The following is a 20,172-nucleotide window of genomic DNA, read 5'->3' on the forward strand; positions in this document are numbered from 1 at the left end:
CTAAATTCAAGCGATACCTTCCTGGCCCATCTTTCAGGATCTCGCTCTCTCTCTCCTTGGCTGCACCGCGTGGCTTGGTGGAAATCTTAGTTCCCCGACCAGGGATCGAACCCGTGCCCCCTGCAGTGGAAGCACTGAGTCCTAACCAATGGACCACCAGGGAATTCCCTCAGGATCTCTCAATAACAATGAACAGAGCAGATAATTCCTTTTAATATTTTTACCTTCCATTAGTTTCTTTCTTTCTTTTTGTAAATACCTGTATGCTTCTCCTTCTGGTCTCTTGAACTCAGCACCACGTTTTAAATATATAGTCACTTCCCACTAACACCTTCTTACGGCTTCTCCATTATTCTTTATAAATTTGTTTATTTTATTTTATTTATTTTTGGCTGTGTTGGGTCTTCGTTGCCGCGCGTGGGCTTTCTCTAGTTGCCGCGAGCGGGGGCTACTCTTCGTTGCGGTGAGCGGGCTTCTCATTGCCGTGGCTTCTCCTGTTGCAGAGCACGGGCTCTAGGTGCGCGGGCTTCAGTAGTTGTGGCGCACAGCCTTAGCTGCTCTGAGTCATGTGGGATCTTACCGGGCCAGGGCTCGAACCCGTGTCCCTACACCGGCAGGTAGATTCTTAACCACTGCGCCACCAGGGAAGTCCCTCCGTTATTCTTAAGATAAAGTCCCAAATCCTTACAGACCTACCATGCCCTTCATGATCTAGTCTAGTCCATGCCTACCCCTCCACCTCTCATTTCTCCCTGGGTTTCAGACATCCTGTCTTCTTTCCGTTCCCAGAATACACCATGATCCTTCTCGTTATCAGGGACCTTACAAAAGCATCTCATTTTCCCAGGAATGTCTTTCCTCCGTTACCTTTCTGCGCTATAACTGGTCTAAGTTTGAACCTCACTTTCTCTTCTGGGTCCCGCCTTCTCGTTACAATGTTTCTCAACAGTCCAGCTGCTTCCCTACGGCACTTCGCTCCGTTGGGACATAACCGGCCTCCTAACGGCTGGGACCTTCTCGTCCGTCTGGTTCCCAAATGGTTACCCGGCGTTCGATATATATGGATATACACTTATTCGGAACATACCACTTCCCGCCGTGCAGGGACGTGCCCAAGCCTGGTCCCGATCCCCTCCCCACTTTGGGGTGCCCTGGAGACCCTGCTCTGCCCCGGGGTGGGCGTTCCGGGGCTGAGAGGGAGGAACTAACGAGAGGTTCCCGAGTGGAGGGGCTTGGAGAGGCTGCGGAGAAAACAGGCGCCACCCTCAGCCCTGGGGACCTGGGCCAAAGGCGGGCCTCCGGGGAGGTGAAGACACAGCCACACACCGCTCGGTTCAGACACGCAAACTGGGAAAAAAGCCGGAGCAACTATAAAGCGCTTTCACCTACCTTCAGAACGCGTCACCTCCTGCCTCCCAATCCGGAAGTGCTGGTGTCGTGAAAGCGGAAGTGGCTTGCGCCACTTCCGTCCCGCCCCCCTCCGGCATCGCGCTGCCGTAGCCGCTCGCTGGCTGTGGGGCTGTGACTCGCGTCGTTTTCTGCCCAGTTTGTTCCCGGGCTTGTTGCGAGTGGGGTGGGACAGGGTAGAGCGTGATCCTAAAACTAAGAAAGTGGGACAGAGCCCTTCCGCCGACTTGCTCATTCATGCCATTTATTCAACAGTTTTTTTTGCTGAGGTCCGTCTGTAGTCCAGGAGTGAACAAGATGCTGAGGGCTAACCTGAGGAAGACAGAAAACAAACTAATCAACCAAGATAATTTCAGATTATCCTTTAAGGAAAATAGATCAGGGTAATGTGATGGGGAGCGACTAGGGACAGTGAGAGCTAGGTTAGATAGTAAGGAACGCTCTTTGACGAGTGACAGTTGAGTTCTAAATGAAAAGGGTGAACAAAAATCGATGGAAGAGTGTTCCAGGCTGGGAGCAAATCCAGAAGCCCTGAACTTGGTTGCTGGAGGAACTGAAACTCCCGCCAGGGTAGCGGGAGCATCGTGAGTGACGGGGACAGAGGTAAGGGGTGAAGGCAGGGGTTGGCAGGGGCTCAGTGGTGCGGAGTCTAATGCCCATTGAACTTAGGTGGAGGTTAGAGGTAGAAGAAGCCTTGAAGATCTATTCCGATTCTCCCATTTCCACTGAGTCCTGAAGAAACTTAGCTTATGATTAAAAGTAAAGCTTTAAGCAGGCCATCAAGTCGAGGCCAGTATACATGCCCCTCAAACTTTTAGTCTTACTGCATAGTGAACACAATCACACCAGCAAAGAGATTTCTCATGGAATCCTGTAATCACCCCCTGTTGTAGGAAATCTTTCTTAGGTCATATCAGCCTTACTTTGTGGATGAGAAAACTAGGGCCTCGTGTAATTTGTCACAGGGGAACTTATGTGGCCCCAGCTAGGATTCAACCCTGTGATCTTTCCACTACTCCAGTATCCTGCGCCCTGCTGCACCACCTCGCTTCCTCTGTGTGAGCTGCCAAGCAGCTTTGATTAAAAAGTGCACAGCGCGCATTTATGGGAAAGTCTGAAAGTGAAGCAGACGAGAGAAACCATAAAGCGTACATCATACACCTGTCACCACCCAAGGGCCGCTTCAGGCCTTGGATGGACAGTTGGGAGTCTGTCTGATTTGCTCTGGAAAGGTAATGCTGGTGTTGTCCACTGTGGCTGTGCAAGGCCTTGAAGTGCAGGTGTGTTGTCTGTGCACCTTCTCTGTGGTGAACCCCTTACCCAGAGCCTTGTGGATATTTGCACATTTAATGACGATGATAATGATGGGTGAATGACCGCACTAAAGGCTGGGACTAGAAGGCAGACTAGGGATCGTCCAGGCTAGTGGTTCCCAAAACACTGCACCAATCACTCGGGAAGCTCTTAAAACGTGCAGATTTCCAACTTTGCATACAGACTGCATATCAGGCACCATTATTGTATCACGTTAAAATCCATAGACATAATAGCATTGTAGTTCTGTATGAGGATGTCCTTGTTCCTGGCAGATACATGTATTTAGGGTCAGATATGATACTGTCTGCAGATCTTTTCAAAATGGTTTAGCAATGTGTATGCGTGCATGTTCACACACACACACACGCACAGAAAGTAAACATGGCAAATACTAAGGACCAGTCAATCTAGGTGAAGTCTATATGGGTTTTCATTGTACTCTTCTTTCAAAGTTTCCATAGCTTTGAACTTAAAAAAAAATCCAAAGGGGAAGAAGGATTAAAATACAGATTCTCAGATCCCATTTCCAGATATTCTGATTCAGTGAATCTGTATTTTGCAACTTCCCTTTATTCTGTTGCACAAAGTTGGGTATCATTGATTTCATTCAACTCTAGACTTTCCCCCCTACCCACTTCACAGAAGAAAACACTGAAGACCCAAAAGGTGACTCATTTGAGATTACCCAGTGGATTAGCAGTAACATCAGGCTTGGAATGTGGATTTCTATTTCATTCTGAAACACGTAACGCTCTGCCCCGGGCTGTCTCTGTGTGTGTGTGTGTGTGTGTGTGTGTGTGTGTGTGTGTGTGTGTGTGTGTGTGTGTGTGTCGTTGGGAGAAGTGGGAAGGGGCGGCGAGAGGGGTCGTGGTGAGTGGGGGGTGGGGTGGGTCTTTGACCTGGAAGTCAAGTGTAAATGGCCTTCTAGAACTCCGTCGCTTTTAACACAGCCCAGTGGTGATTCTTGGGTTTTTCTCAGGTCTACTTAAGAAAACTCGAAACACGTCCACTTAGGTGGCCGCCAAAAAGTTTCCTGAAAGTAAATCGACCAGCCCTGTTCCTGTGCCGTTGGCGTCCTGTCGCCATGGAAACGGACGGTTCCATTCTTCCTCAAGGGGTGGTCTTGATTTTCTCTCCTTTTCGAATCCGCAGCGCGGCGCCCAGAAGACGCTCTCAGGAACCAGAGGGGCTTATGTAGGTCTTACTGCTCCTTGCAACGAGGGGGCTGCGCGAGGTGGGGGCGCCTCGCTCCGGAGGGAGCCCGGCGTCCGGTGTCCACCCCGGCGTCCGGGTGGTGCGTCCCGGGACTGGCAGAGGGCCCCTCGGAGTTCCGCACCGGCCCCCCACCTGAGAAGCGCGCTGGATCCAGCCGGCTGGCCGACTCCCCGTGACCCCCAGGATGCCAGAAGCCAGGACCTCCCGCCACGACCCCACGCGATGGAAGAAGAAGCCGCCGGTGCGCCGCACGGTCAGCCAGATCTGCCCACCCCCGCGGCGGCCCCTGACCGTGGCCGACATCCAACCGGGCATGGAGAACGAGAGGCTGGGGGTCGTGCGAGATTCCATGTTTCAGAACCCGCTCATCGTCAAGGTGAGCCGTCCCCACGCCCATCACCTTCTTGCGCTCGTCCCCTCACTGGGCACGCACGCGGCCGGGGGTTTCCCCCCGTCCTGCCCCGGCCCCACCGCTCCGCTCCGAGCCTGGCACTGGGAGCTCCAGCTCTGGTCCAGACAGACCTGGACCCCCGGGCGGTCACGGGCAGGCCGCATCGCCTCGCTGACCCTCAGTTTCCTCATCCTCAAAGTGGGATGATAATGGCACTCATTAAAGGGAGTGATTGGGAAGATTGCATAAGGTAATCCCTGCGAGTTGGCGGCTCTTTGCTTATGTATTCACGCAGGGTGAACCCACAGGGTGACAGACAGGTAGCAGCACCCAGACTGCGTCCTTACCACCTGCCAGCCCTCGCAGGGTGCAGGCCGCCTCTCCCGATTCCCCTGCACGCCTGGGCTGCTGTTATGTAGCAAGTGTTCTGTACGTCTCTTGGAAGCATCACTTCACACGCTAATTTCCACCCAATCATACTCTTAACCAGAATTACGACCCTAAGAGGCAAAAAGCGCGAATCTCTGCCCCAGGGGTCCCACAGGCACAAACGAGCGAGGGAGCCGCGGTTTCCAACTAGGTCGCCTCCTCTTTGATCGCACGCTCCCTTACATTAGTTACGTTTCGGGACTGGTGTTCACCCAACGCTGGCGTGGCATCAACGCGCCTTTCCGGGGCCCCAGGATAGGTCAAGTTGAAGTTTGGCGCTTGGGAAGCTGGTCAGGAGCAATTTTACCTTGCGCCACTGGAGGGCAGTGTGCCTTTAAAAATGCGCGCAGTTCCCCAGATTCCGGGGGTGGAAGGCGCAGGTGATAACCGTGGATTCAGTAACAATTATTTATCTGAACGCCAGGAGCTGTTTAGAGCCCAGAGGTTTTGGTTGTTGTTAGTTTTTTGTTTGTTTGTTTCGTACAGGGAACCTGGGCTTTCTTAACATCGTGGTAGAATTAGCTGAGTTAACTGGCTCCTATGAAAACACGGATTCTCTCCTCTTGCCCTACCCAAACTCTTTCCTGGGCCAGCAGCTGGGAGAAGCTGGCTTATCACACTAGGCACCCTTCCATCTAACACCTCCCCTTCCTAGGCCTCCCAAAGTGGAGCAAAGTCCTTCACTTATTTCTAGGTGAGAAGAGCCACTCTCAGAGGACAGATGGCACAGACAGATGGGGTTCACCACTCTGGGATCAAGGGGAGAATCAATTTCCTCACCTCTGATCATTGCCCTTACTCAAGCAGTTACTGGTGGACCAACTCCTTCCTACTTAAATACAAAATGGACAGCGTAATGGAGTTATTCTCCATGGTGAATTAAGTGTGATGCCCACCCCAAGCTATAATATATCCATAGAGACACATACATACATATAGGTATATGCGTAGATATATACATATTGTATATACACATACACTTTACATATATATGTGCACACATACACACATGTGTATGTACAATATACATGTGTTTAACATGTATAACATACATCTATAAGTAAAAATTTCCCCTCCCTTTTTTCCTTTTGCTCGTGCTGCATATCAAGAAGGACAGTATTTGGCCTCCGGATGGCACTAGCTGAACAGCTTCCAGATGAATTCAGTCCTGATTCCTGAACTGGAACTTTGGGTTGGAAAATGTGCAGGAGACACTGACCCACCACCGAGGGTTCTGTCTTCAGAGCATGAGACACAGAGAAGGGCTGCCCCGTCAGCGGTGACTCGGCTCAAGCAGCAGGGGGCGCCCTGGTGATCGTGCCCAGCTTGTTTCCTGTCAGGAAAGCAGGTCTTTCCTTCTTACTTTCCTCCCTCCAGTTCTTGATGGGCCGTAAGGTAGTTTCAGTAGCAGTTAAGATTATGTCCACATTTCAATACTGACCACCGCTACCAGATTTTTCTACTAAAATCTGGCCTAAGTAAAAGCTGCAGAAACACTGAGAGCAAGGAGTAACCTTGATTGTTACCTTCTCCAGACCCCTCCTTACACTGGGGACGCTGAGGCTGTCTGTGGTGGGTTCTTTGTGCAAGGTCCTGGCAGAGCTGGGGGTAGAAGCTACGTTCCCTGGCTCCCCGCCCAGCTTTACTTTTACCACTCCAAAAAGCTTCCTCTATTTTAAAGGAAATTTAAATGATGAAAAAAACTTTGAGGTTTTCAGCTCCCAAGAAAAGAAGATTGAAAGTATCCAAGATGGTGGAGCCTTTAAAAAAATCTTTTTAAAAATAATATGTCGCTGAAATTTCTGTTGAGGCGTGGCTTGTGGATTTCTTGACTGTGGCATGTCAGTTTCACAATCCCAGATTTTCAAACCCTTGTTTCTGTGCGAGTTCTCATTGTGTGCAGCAGAGGTGGGAGTGCCCTCTGCCTGGGGTGTCTGCAGGAGAATGATTGGGAAGTCTATTTTGGTTTTGTCTCAGTCTGAATCTGAAGGTTGCATCTGTATTGGGGGAACATAGCACCTTAGAAAGAGTCATTTACTCCCCCATGTTGGGGGGCTGTTGCTCAGATTTGCTTTCTCCAGTGAATAGGATCTGGATTGTTTTTTTTTTTTTCATTTAAAATGCAGACACACTGCCTGAACAAACACAACACTGCTGTTTCACACCCATGGAATTTACCGGGACGTACACGCATCAGTTATTCAAGAACATGTCTGCAAGATGCCACCGTAACCAAGTGAAAAGTGAAAACCTCAGACATCCAAGCAGATATTGTATCAGCAAGAGCTCAACAACTCTTTGCCTCATTTAAAACCAAGCCAACTGGCTATTGAGTGGGGCTGATTGAATCAGCTCCATGTTTTAATGTGGTCACAAGAAGATGTAAATGTTTTCCATTAGAAAGGGCATCTATTCTATTGTATAAAGTGACATGTGGTTAGCCAGTTTTCCTTCAAATGTGACTCTCTGGGAAGAATAAAATTAAATAGAGAAAGAGCCAGGCTTCTCCCTGCTTGATTCTCATTTCCCCAGAACTCTGTGACTCAACAGAGGCTCCTGCTACAATAGCCTTCAAGGCTCCTTTACAGAACCTGTCAGGGTGCACCCTTCCTGCCATCGGAACTCGGCTGATATCCTGTCAATACAATTATGGGGAGAGACTGTTTGGTTTGCTCCACTGACAGCCTTGAATCTTCTGTCGCCCTGGAGAGGCAGGCTAGGTACAGGGGTGGAATTTATTGAATTGAGCATCCTTAGAGGGTGCAAATGATCACGGCACCCGATGTTTTTCATAATTTCTCGCCGACTTTGTTTTTCTGTGGGGCTTTATGTCACAAACAAGAAGCGTGTGCATTTGTACGTAGAGCTATAGAATCACATCCTTCTGGGGCTGGAAGGAGGTTTACAGCCATCTAGTCCAATTCCTTTTTTGAGGCTATTAAGACCCAGAGAGGGGAAGAGACTCGCCCAAGGCACTACCCTGACCCGGTCACAGAAGTGGGATGAGATTTATGTCACCTGACTTCCAGACCCATGCTCTCTGGCCGCGATACACAATTAGTTAATGAATGACAAGCCAGATTGGTTATACCTGTACATCAGGCAGTCAAAAAAATGTTCATCGATGAATCCGATTCCATTATTGTTTCACTCAACATTCCTTCCAGAGTGAACTCTACTAATTTCTTGGGATTTGTTGACAGCCAAGAAATATTTATTGAATGTTTACTGAGTACTCTGCACCATCCTAAGCTCTCTTGGGGGCATAGAAACAAGTTCAGAACTTAGCTCTTGCCCATAAGGAGTTAATTATTTAGCTGGAGAGACAGGATATCTATATATATCATTATATATATGTATTTCATATGTATGACATATATATTGCTTAGCATAGCCCCTGCATCCAAGAAAGCTCTCAGGAAACATTAGCTCTTACTATTGTGCACGGACGTGCACACACACACACACACACACACACACACACACATACACACACACACACAGATAATAAGACAAGCAATGTCATGGGTCACCCCCCTGTAAGTTTCAAGTTTCTGCACTACCCGGAAAGGTTCAGATTTGGGGGGAGGAAGCCCTGAGCACAACTCAGAAGGCTTTATAAAGGAACTGTCCTGAAACTGGACGTTGAAGGGTGAAAAGGTAGATTCTGATCAGGGGTGGAGATTAGGAGAAACTCAGCCCTCCGGGACCAGATGACTCGACCCTCCTTAGATCTTAAGGGTTCATAGATTTTCACCCCAACCCGAGTTCTATTTCCTAAGACTCAGCGCCGCTGCTGGGATCCTTATCATCGTCATCACGGGGAAGCATTTATTTAGAGCCAGTGTGTCCAAATTGGATGCTCTACAAAATTAGGCAACCACACTCAGCCACACTAAGAGCCTAACATCTCTAATAAACGTTGATGCTGGTGAACATCGGCACGCAGGTAGACACAAATGCAAAGAAGGCGGGCAGACAAACACACCGTCGGGCACACAGCCCAGCGGAGGTCAGTATTTTTATCATGTTTGAGTGAAATGGGAAAATGTTATATTCCGCTATGTATTGCAGAGAATATGCCTTTGATTGCTCAGATCCTTTTACATTCAATTTACAATGTAACTGGAGAAAGTAAAACACAAGGAAGGGGGGCTGAAACTGAGCTGCCCATCTTAAGGACCCAGTCTCGGCAGGCTGGTGGGCAGCTTTCATTTTTCTAGGGAAAGCTACGGGGTTGTCGATCCCTGCAACTCTTTCTCTCTCTGTCCTTTTTTTCTTTTTTCTTCTTTTTAAATCAAAGCTTCCAGCTTCCTGGCACCCAGGCACATCCTCCGGTGAGCAAGGGCGAGCAAGCAGGGGCTGCAGCAGTGCCCAGCCCTGTGGTCGGTTCAGAAAGGAGACCTGCTCCCGCCCAGGCTTTTTACCACTACCTGGAGTGGATGGGTGGGACAGATCTGCTGGAGGAGGGGCCCGCCTTCCTCTTTGTCCCTCTAAAAAAGGAGGGCTTTGGCTTTGAAACGTTAATGAAGACCTCAGAATGCGGGTTCCTGGGGGATGAGCTCAGCCCCCTTCTGAACACTCCTCTCAGATCAGTGGTGGGAAGGCCGTTCCTCCAGGAAGGATTCTGAGTCCTGGATGAATAAGTCAGCAGTGGCTTCCAGCACCTTCCAGAATCTTCCAGGCTCAAGGGCTGCTCATAGTAGAATTTAGGCCACTTTTCCTGTATTTGAAAGACAAAGTTTTCTTGATTTACGACTGGTCCTGTGGACAAAATTTCAACCCCCTATTTCTTTCTTTTTTAAAAATTTTATTTATTTATTTATTTTTGGCTGCATTGGGTCTTTGTTGCCGCGCGCGGGCTTTCTCTAGTTGCGGCAAGCCGGGGCTACTCCTCGTTGCAGTGCACAGGCTTCTCATTGCGGTGGCTTCTCTTGTTGCAGAGCACGGGCTCTAGGTGCGTGGGCTTCAGTAGTTGTGGCACGCGGGCTCGGTAGTTGTGGTGCACGGGCTTAGTTGCTTTGAGGCATGTGGGATCTTCCCGGAACAGGACTCAAATCTGTGTCCCCTGTGTTGGCAGGCGGATTCTTAACTACTGCACCACCAGGGAAGCCCCAAACCCCTATTTCTAATTTCAGTGGTTTTCAAGTCATTCACCTGTCTCTAGAAGCATCAGAGTTCTCGTAAAGTGTCTGATTCAAACTGCTTGTTAAGAAAATGCATCTTTAACTGTTTAAAAAGTATAATGGGAAGGAAACACAATTAAAAGTGTTCTATATGAAATGCTAACTGTGGAGACCACCAGCTTGTTAGCAATGATTTGAATTGGTTCATTTTGGGGCGTTGGTTCTGTGTTTGTGCTGGTCCTGCAGTGAATGTGTCACAGACCAGGAGGATTGGAACCAAGCTCAGACCCTGCTGGACTTCTAGGCTGGGTAAATCCGTTTCCGGAGGCCAGTGTGCAGAGTGATTGCTGTGGCCCTGGGAACCGGGCTCTGTTAAACCTCAGACACATCTGCTGGGCCATCGCTCCAGGACCCTCTGGCTGGCTGGGCAAAAAGAAACAAAGGCACAGTCACAATCGTACTACATTTTGGTTGGTTTTAGCATATACTGTAAGTGTTGGGTGCTTCTTGTCTGACTTTCGTATTTGTTAAAAAAACAAAAACAAAAACAGGATGTGAGCATTTGTTGGTTGTTGATAACAATTCAGCTTTAAATGAAATCGCCCCTTGACTCTCCTTTCAAGCTCGTGAATCCGTGTAAACGAGGACTGTGAAAACAATTCCAGGCTGCAGCTGGTGTTTTCATACCATCACAAAAGATACAGCAATGAGTTGGATAGCACAGGGAACTCTGCTTAATGCACTGCGGTGACCTAAATGGGAAGGAAATCCAAAACAGAGGGGATATATGTATATGTGTAGCTGATTTATTTTGCTGTACAGTAGAAACTAACACAACATTGTAAAGCAACTATACTCCAATAAGAATTAATTAAAAAAAATAAGTTGGTAGCCCAGGCAGATGTAAAACTGCAGCCACCAGACTGGAGACAAAGGCGGTGTAGATGTCAGGCCATGGAGCCAGGCAGATCCCAGGGCACGTTCTGTCTCAGCCGCTTTCTTGCTGTGCCACGTGTGAGGTTATTTACCTTTGAGCCTCAGTTTCCTCTCTGTAAAATGGGCTGTTACAGTTGGCGCCAGCCATGGGGGAGTTGTGAGGGTTCCATGAGATGACACAGGTGTGCCAGGCCCAGGAGGGCACTTAATACGTGGGCACTTTTGTTTTTTTCCATTATCCTGCTTCTAACACTTCCGTTCCTCAAGACAACCGTATTCTCATCAATCGACTTTAGGTAAATGTCTTAAATCTGAACTTATAAATGTATCACGAGACGAATCCACTCAAGGGCTTATCTTTTTCCACTTTGTGCTCTTGTTGAAAATTACTGTTGCCCACCCCATCTCATGCTTCCTGAAACTGTGTGCCCTGAAGCAGGTGGGCTCGCCCTGGCTAAGGGCGAAAACAATTCGGTTTCTAGCTCTCTTGAGGGTTCTTGGTCAAGTGGCTTAATGTCCAAGCCTGTTTCCTCATTTGTGAAGTATGGGTGCTAATAACTACCTTGTTTACTTCTCAAGGATGTAATGAAGACTGATTTAAATGAGACACTATCTTATGGAAGAGATTATGACATTCTGGAAGTAGACCAGTGGTCCTCAACTGGGGCGGGGGAGCAGTTTTGCTCCCCAGGGAACATCTGGCCATGTCAGGAGATGCTTTTGGTTATCACAACCGGGAAGGGGGCTGCTACCAGCATCTAGTCGGTAGAAGCCAAGGATGCCATCCAACAATGCACAGGATGCCTGCACCCCCCCGCAAAAGAGAATCATCTCCCCAAATGCCAATAGTGCTGAGGCTGAGAAACGCTGGACCAGAAAAACATCAACATGTGGAGAATTCATTATTAGTTCATCCACGGTCCAGGATCTCTTGAATGTAATACAAAGATTATAGAAATGAGATGGTTTAGTTTAATTGCTTCTCTATCCATTGTTTGCTTCTGTCCCCTGACTCCATTCGTTTTATGGCCATTTTATTTTTTTAATTAAAAAAATTTTATTTATTTATTGGCGTGCCATGCGTCTTGCGGGATCTTAGTTCTTCGACCAGGGATTGAACCCAGGCCCCCCGCAGTGGAAGCATGGAGTCCTAACCACTGGACCTCTTATGGCCATCTTAAGTTCCCCCTTCTGAATCCGTTTCCTTTTCCTTAGTTCCAGGTTCCATACATTTGCTGGTTTCTGTCAGGGCTTATCTGTCTCCAGCCTCACCCACGTTGGAGTTTAAAAAAATAGAAAGCATTTCTAGCAATCCACAGAGTGAGGCTCTATAATTCAAGAGATAAACTGATTAGCGTAGGGGCTGGTTTGTTGAGTAATCACTGACCACCGCACAAGCTTTGTTTCCCTGGCACATTACCTTCCAAGGGCTTGCTTTGGTTGTGTTTTTCTCAGCATGAACTCATTTAGGATTTAAAACGGAATTGATTTGGTCCAGCAAAAATTAAGCTCACGGTGGACCAGAGTCCCAGCCCAGCCCTTACACTCTCGTTGTGGAACGAAGTACAGCATTTCAGAGAAGCAAGTCAATGTGCTTTATAAAGAAAACAGCTGTATTTTTCCACCCAATAATTTAAAGGCACATCAGGGTTCGGTCAAGAAACTGACTGATGTGGGTCAATGAGCAGAAAGGTCAACATGAAGGGCACACAGGGGGAGAATAGCTCACCAAGAGCATTGTAGAGAACACATAATGAGCTAGAAAGAGGGGTTTTTTGATCTTTTATATGAACCAAACAATACATATTGGGGGGGACCAATGAACACAGAAGCGAACAAGATAAATTTCCTTGTGTGGATCAAAATCTTTTGTGTTTTGTCCAGAGGAATGAAAGTGGAGAATCAGAAGCGCTTTGATTTCAAGGTACAACATTAGTGAAAGGCCACATCACTGCCAGGTGGCTGGCCATTTGGGACCAATGGCACAGCATCCAAGCTGCCTCGCCACAGCAGAGAAAAAGCCCCAGCTAGCCGAAGCTCAGAGGCCGCGGCCTCCTGCAAAGATGGGGGCGCCCCAAAAGACATGGAGAGAGGCGACCTTGTGGCCATAGCATTGCAGTTGAGGGAATTGGAAAATTTTCTGGCAACTTTTTGGGTCAATTTTGCTGGACACTAGTCAGTCTGGCCATATTGCCACACTAAAATGCCATTTTAATGTTCCCGTTGTGAATTCCATTCACATTTTCCCACTGTCTCCCAGAGATCTTTAAGAACAGAGACACTGACTTAAAATTCTTGTTTGATATGCATTTGAAACTATTAATGAGCCCCTCAGTCAATGAGCAAATATTTATCACACACCTGTAATGCACAAGGCGCTGGTGGAAATGCAAGAGGTTTAAGAATTGGTTTCCAAGGAGTTTATGGAAGAACCAGACTTTGCACATTAAAACCACTAATAAAAGTTATCAAAGGCAGAAGGAGAGGTGCTGAGAGGCCTATTTGGGAGTGAAGGTGGGAGCAGCGTTGGAGCACCCAGGGCAGCTTGTGCACCTGGGAATCCGACCTGGGTGGGTTGGATTCCAGTGGCTGGAAAGGAGAGGAGGGGCTCCAGGGGAGGGGCTGGCCTCAGCAAAGGTCTGAAATGGACAAGAACAGACAACTCTAGGATTCTGTGAGGAAAGCAGTGGCAGACGCATTCACTCACTGCTTGAATTAACAGAATTAACTGCTTGTGTACGAGACACAGAGCTTGGCACCAAGGATATGGGGGTAGACCAATCTGGGTATAGGCTTTGCCCTCAAAGAGCTTACAATCTCGTAGACAGAAACAGGCATCGAAACAAACAGCAAAGTGGTACAGATGTGTTGACGGCCGGCCGTCTGGATGGGATTCGTGCTCAGCGCTTGAGGGCAGCTGTGCCTGGATGGGGGGAGGCGAGGGAAGGTCTCCTAGACTGGATGGCTAGAGCTGAATCCTGACACCAAGATGAGTCAGATGAGGTGGGAGCAGAGGTGGAGGCAGGTATTGTGTGGCCTGTAGCTTATCAATTCAGGGATCTCTTTTTAAGAAACAGAGTGCAGGAAACTCCCTGGTGGACCAGTGGTTAGGGCTCTCACTGCTACTGCTGGGGCCCTGGTTCAATCTCTGGTTAGGGAACTAAGATCCTGCAAGCCGCATGGTGCGGCCAAAAACAAACAAACAAACAAACAAATAAAAAAGAAACAGAGTACAAAATTTAAAATGATGTTGGAAATGAAGTCCAAGGCCTTGGAAGGGGCCCGGTACAAAGAGGGGCCCTGAAGCCTAAGCTTCATTAGCTTCAGGGTAAATCAACTTTTGACTGGGGGAGAAGAAGCTTTCTAGGAAAAAGGATATTCAGGGGGAGGTGGGAGGGGGAAAATGCACTGGATCGCCAGATTTGAGAGGCCTCAGTTCCTCTCTAGACTGTGTGTCATCCATCCATCCATCCTTCCATCATCTATTCATGCATTCATTCATTCATGCATTCAGCACTGCACACTTCCCCTGGACCAGACACTCCAGGCCCCATGACCACAGTCATGAGCTCCCAGTCTCCTGCACACTCTTATTGGCTCTGAAACCTTGAGTGAGTCCCTGGAATGTCCCAAAGCCTTGATTTCTGTGCATCTGAATGGCTTTCTCCCTGAGAACTGCTGGGAGCCTCCCCTTCATTTGCTTATTCCACCCTTTGCAAAATGTTTTTCGAGGGGCTATTAGGTGCCAGGCAGCGTGCTGGGCCTGGGGAGACCTCTGTGGGCAAGAGAGCCTGAGTTCCTGCCTGCAGGCAGCTCAAAGCCCTGGTGAAGACAGACAATAGGGCAACTACCTCTTCCCTAGGGTTAAGCACTGTGGAGGTGGCTGCGGTGCCAGGAGGCTATGCAAGTTCAAGTCCAAGGATGTGACATCTCAGCCCAACCTCCTGGGATGAATAGAGTGGTCAGTTATGGCATGGTGGTGGGAATGTGTATGTGTCTGTGTTTGGATGGGCAGTAGATAGAGACTGTTCTAGGCAAAATAAAAGGTTTTGTGCCTCCAAGGCAAGGAGGAAGTTGGAATTCAGGAGGCTGCAGTGAAGCATCAGGGGAGGCAGATGCTGAGAGGAGGCTGGGCAGAGAGTGAAGCCAGGTCCGGCGGGGCTCCCAGTTGGATCTGAGAGCTGCAGGGGCCAGAGCAAGTAGGATAAACAAGACAGAGAACAGAGGGCTGAGAGACAAGTCCAGAAGTCAACAGTAGGTCTAAGTGCCAGCCCCTCCCTCCCAGCGTTGATAGGGACCAAGGTACCCACTCCTGGCTGCAGGATGCTGCGGGTTGACTGAAGGAATCACCAAGAGCCCTGCCGTGCTGGGACAGACACGTTCACTGCATCCTGGTCTCCCACCAGGCTGCATGTTTGGAGCCCCGTGGGCGGGACGAGCAGCGTGATGGTTTAGGGTTAGTGGCTGCGATCTGTTTACTTTCCACAAGTTAAACAAGCCCCTGGTCTGCCACGCTCTGAATTTTCCCCAAGTCGTTTGAGGGAGCCTGCTGAGGTGATTCCGAAGGATCCCTCAGGACCGGGTGCCGGGCTTCGTGTCTGCCTTCAAAACCTTTATAAATTGTCACTCAAGATTTTGCTCTCTCTCTAGGCACCCAGTGGGCATAAATTCGGAGGTTTAAGCAAGTCTTTCAGAAACTTCCCTTCTAAAAGCATCTGCCTGGGGCTTCTGAAAGCCCCATCTTTCCTTAGGCAGCCGCGTGCTCCTGGCGGCAGATCCTCCCAGGATCTCCTGGCAGGATGCTCGCGGGCCTGACTTCTCCCGGAGTGGGAGGGTGCCTGGAGGCTGAGGCCTGGAGTCTGGGTTTCCAGGAAGCTCCTGGCTGGTGACCCATTTGGCCAGCTGACACCCTCTCTGTGCCAGCCGACAGCAGCTGCCCTTCGTGGAGCCCACTATGTGCCAGGCACTGTGCTGGCCCTTCTTAGGCATCACCTCCCTTAAACCTCTGCCGCAATCCTAAAAGGCAGGATTGCTGTCATTCCCATTTTACAGATGGGGAAACTGAGGCTTAGAGAAGCTACACAACTTGCCCACAGTCGTCCAGCATGTGTGTGGAGGAGCCAGGCTTCAAGCCAGGTCTGGGACTCTGCAGCCTGAGGTCCTAACCACTGTGCAAATCAAAAGAACTTGGTGACACCAACAGTTCCCATGCTGAATACCTGCTAAGTGCCAGACTTTTACATATATGATCTCAACCAGGCAAGGTCGGAGCTCAGAAAGACTCATAACATGCCCAACGTCACACAGAGGGCAAATAGCAGAGTGGGGGCTTGGATTGTGTCTTGTATGAGTCCACAGCTTGTCATGGTCCTTACACGTTATGCCACACTGTCCATCACCCCAGAGACTCCTTTGTCCTGATGGGAGAGGAGAGTCTGGTCCGTCTCCATCTCCATCTATCTAAAGAGTTAACTTCATCCAGAGGTGTACTTTCTGTTCTCAAGGAGATTACATAGTTGGGCACATATGCCACACCAGGAGTGCACACACACACACACACACACACACACACACACACACACACACACCCCTAGACGTTGCTGTTTCTCTAAGGCTATAACATACAAGACATACAAAACAGGAAGAGGGTCCGTGGCCTGGAGAGGTCCAAAAAAGCCTGGTGGAGTTGCTGGACGACCAAGCAGGACTCGGCGGGCCTGAGAGGAGGAAGCAGGTCATTTTAGATGTAGAAAATGACCAGACAAGGTGAGAAACTGGATGCTGAGAACTTGGGTGTGTTTGGAGGGACAGGCTGAAGGCGAAAGAAGTGCGGTAGGGAGGGATGCTGGCAGCGGGTCAGGGTGGCTTAAGGTAAGGCTTGCACTTTTGTGTCACCACATACTGTCTCAAGAAGAGACAAGGCATACGGAGAAAAGGAGCGTGGACACTTGGCTTCCTACAGAATCCTGGAGTTTAGGTTATGCTGTACATGTGTGTCTGCTGGCCGTCCAGGAGCCAGGCTGGCTGGCTGGGGGTGAGGGGCGAAACCTCCAACCAGGCTGACCAGAATGGCCTCCCCCTTTCAAAGGGAAGGTGTCCCCTCCTCCTCTCCCACCCATCGCCCGTCCCCTCCCCGCCCCCCTAATCAGAGGGAGCAAATTGTTATCAGATTAGCGCCAGCAAAGAAAAGCACAGTCCTGCTTACCCCCGCAGTTCGTTAGCATTTAGATAGACTGGGACAGGGGCCCACACAATGGGCATCAAAGCCTGGCTTGGGCAGGCGGCAGGAGGGATTAATTTCTTTAACCAACAGGCCTGATCTGGCCTAACTCATTACCCTGCCTTGTCCATGTGGATGTTAGATTCGATTGAAGATTATGCCATTTAGGCCTTTCCCTTGTTTTCTGCTGAAACCGGGGCTATTGAATTGCACATTCTCCCGTCCCCCCGCCCCCGTCAATACTCAGTGGCCTGAGGTTCTAATTCTGCTTCATTTAAACTTCATCAACTTTTCCAATCAAGTGGAAGGATCCAAAACAGACTCTGTGAGCAGAAAGGCCCGCTTCCCTTTGTCAGATAATTTATTCTGTTTTCCCCTCTCCTCCCCAGCTTGCTCTTTCTCTCTCCAGCCTCGCACCCCTCCCCCCCCCCAGGGCTTCTTTCACCCCCTCCCCTTATCCCAATGCTGAAAATGAGATTACAGTATTTAAATGACTATGATAATCAATCTAGGGACCCGGAGCTGAGATTGAGGTTAATTTTTCTTAGCAGAACAAAGAAGCGTGATGCCTTTGGGGACATGAAGGTGCAATCTGGGTTTCTTGCTCGTGTTTTTTTTTTCCCCTGAAATTGCAGTTTTAGGAGTCTTTTCTTGTTACTAACTAGGCGCTGACTGTGATTTTGAATGGCGGCAGCCCCTAAGAGAGCAGAAATGTAATTTCGAGCTGATAAACAGCTAACGGCCTTCAATCAACAATTTTAATAGGAAAAAAAAGACACTTATATGATATGAGTACAGATCTAATGAAAGGGTGATCATTTACCTTATTTATTTTTAAACACACCAGGAATAAATATCCCACTGCGTTAGAACTCGTAATTACAGCCGCGAGGTTCCCCCGTGAACTTTTGAATGAGGAGTGTTGTCACTCAGTTCGTCTTCTCCCTGGCAGTCTGTGCCACTACAAAAGTTGAGGTTTTTGTCATGTTTTGGCTAATTGGAAACAGGGTCATTATACCATTGAAAATCGACATGAAAGTGACTTGTTCAATTGTTACCTGAAGCATCCAAAGCTGGCCAGCCATTCGGCTGCTGGCCGCCTCCCCCCCCCCCCCGCCCCCCTACCAGCTTCTAAAACAGAGAGAATCAAAATATGTATATTTCTTTGTCTCCCTTTGCTATCTTGTCAGAGCTGTTTTACATGCTGCCACCCAATGTTATCTTTTATTTGTGTCAGGAGAAAGGATTTGACAAGTTCAGTATACAGTGTTCATTTGGCAAGGCAAATTTTTCATACCAATTTTGAGGAGGAAATGAAACCATCTTTCAACAGGATGAGCGACATCATTTTTGGCCAGACTTATTATGAGAGAGGGCATTGCAGAGCTCTATTTCCTCACACGGTCCCGAAGAGTCTGATCCGTTGTTTAAAAAGTAGGATCTGGTTTCCGCATGCAACCCTAGTTGGGGGAAATAAGGAACACCCATGATGTCTTCACACAGGGATGCCTCGTGTTATGTTTCCCTCCCTGCTCCCCACAAGTTATTAATAGGCCGGAATAAATCGTTCCTCTTCTACATTATAATGACTTTGTTGCAGACCCTTTAAACAGTGGGTGAGCCTCTGACAGTTATCTGCATTTGCAAAGCAAAATCTTTAATAAGCACCCTTGTCTGAAGGAGGAAGCAGAAACCATAAGCAACCCTGTTTGTGAAGACAAGCCCCTGCAACCCCAAATCCAGTCTCCTTCACTGTTTACCTAAAGAAGTCTCTCTCACCCTCTGTGCTACCAAATTCATTTGGGACAGTGGTTTATGGTGACATTTTTCTTTCTTAAAACAAATATTGACTCACCGTGGGGAAATTAAAACTCCATTAGGCATTGCTGTATTGTACAGCAGGCTGCATTACAGGAGTCAAGCTACTATTAATTGGTTTCTTCCTCAGGAATAATTCAGGGAGGGCAGAGGGAAAGGGGAAAGAGAAGATGGATCTAAGCCATAATTTCATAAAATGACATCATCTAAATCAGCCAGGGTGATCATTACGTGGTTATTAAGCTAAGTATGAGGAAGACACTGCCTAGCAATATAATGAGTTTATCAATACAAAAAGCTTGCAGTGGAGTTACTGCCAAGCTGGGGAGAGTTCGTTTTAAGACACACGTGGGCCAGCCTCAGCCAGGTCTGGGCAACTCAGGACTGACTTCCTCACAGCACAAGAAGCCCTGATTCTTCCATGTGGGTGTAAGACGTTTTTCTTTCCTGAGATGAGATGAGATTCCCCTTCCAACCTATTCACTGCTTCCCTCCCAAAGTGAAGCTCTGCTTTTCTGACCCCTTTGCCCTTTGCTGTGGTGCCCAGCCCAACTCCACCTGCCCCATCGCTACCGCTCTGGTCATTCCTTTTTTTTTTTTTTTTGCGGTACGCGGGCCTCTCACCGTTGTGGCCTCTCCCGTTGCGGAGCACAGGCTCCGGACGCGCAGGTTCTGCGGCCATGGCTCACAGGCCCAGCCGCTCCGCGGCATGTGGGATCTTCCCGGACCGGGGCACGAACCCGCGTCCCCTGCATCGGCAGGCGGACTCTCAACCACTGCGCCACCAGGGAAGCCCTCTCCGGTCATTCTTGGGTCTAGTGATCTTGCCCTCTACTTTGCTTGGCCACGGCCGATAGGGTAAAAAATGACCGCTACCTGGGTGGCTTAAAAGCAGAAGTTTATTGCCTCACAGTTGGGAGGCTGGAAGTCCAAGATCAAGGTGTTGGCAAGGCTGGTTCCTTCTGAGGGCCTGAGAGAAGGATCTGTTGCAGGCCTCTCCCTTTGGCTTGAAGGAGGCCATCTCTATGTCCACATGGCATTCTCCCTGGATATGTGTCTACGTCCAAATTCCCACCCCCTTTTTTTTTGCCACACCCTGTGGCTTGTGGGATCTTAGTTCCCCAACCAGGGATCGAACCCAGGCCCATGGCAATGAAAGTGCCGAGTCCGAACCACTAGACCACCAGGGAAGTCCCCAAATTTCCCCTTTTTATAAGGGCATCAGTCATTTTGGATTAGGGGCCCACTGTAGGTTCATTATGACCTCATCTTAACAAATTACCTTTGCAATGACCCTGTGGTCAAATCCGGGC

General features: G+C 48.8%; 2 protein-coding genes across 8 annotated transcripts in view; one reads left to right on the forward strand and one right to left on the reverse strand.

Moving 5' to 3' along the window:
* Positions 1–1,450, reverse strand: part of TTF1 (transcription termination factor 1) — a 33,290-nt gene extending 31,840 nt beyond the window's left edge. For all 7 annotated transcript variants that reach the window (XR_004482931.1, XM_033426889.2, XM_033426886.2 and 4 more), the window contains exon 1: positions 1,390–1,450. The gene's annotated coding sequence lies outside the window, so the exon portion shown is untranslated. The remainder of the gene's footprint in view (positions 1–1,389) is intronic.
* Positions 1,439–20,172, forward strand: part of CFAP77 (cilia and flagella associated protein 77) — a 136,624-nt gene continuing 117,890 nt past the window's right edge. The window contains exons 1-2 of the mRNA XM_004269070.4: positions 1,439–2,010; positions 3,877–4,315. Coding sequence (XP_004269118.1) covers positions 4,124–4,315 — 192 coding nt within the window. The 5' untranslated portion in view covers positions 1,439–2,010; positions 3,877–4,123. The remainder of the gene's footprint in view (positions 2,011–3,876; positions 4,316–20,172) is intronic.

This window comes from Orcinus orca, chromosome 6 (assembly GCF_937001465.1).
Source record: "Orcinus orca chromosome 6, mOrcOrc1.1, whole genome shotgun sequence".
NCBI lineage: Eukaryota > Metazoa > Chordata > Mammalia > Artiodactyla > Delphinidae > Orcinus > Orcinus orca.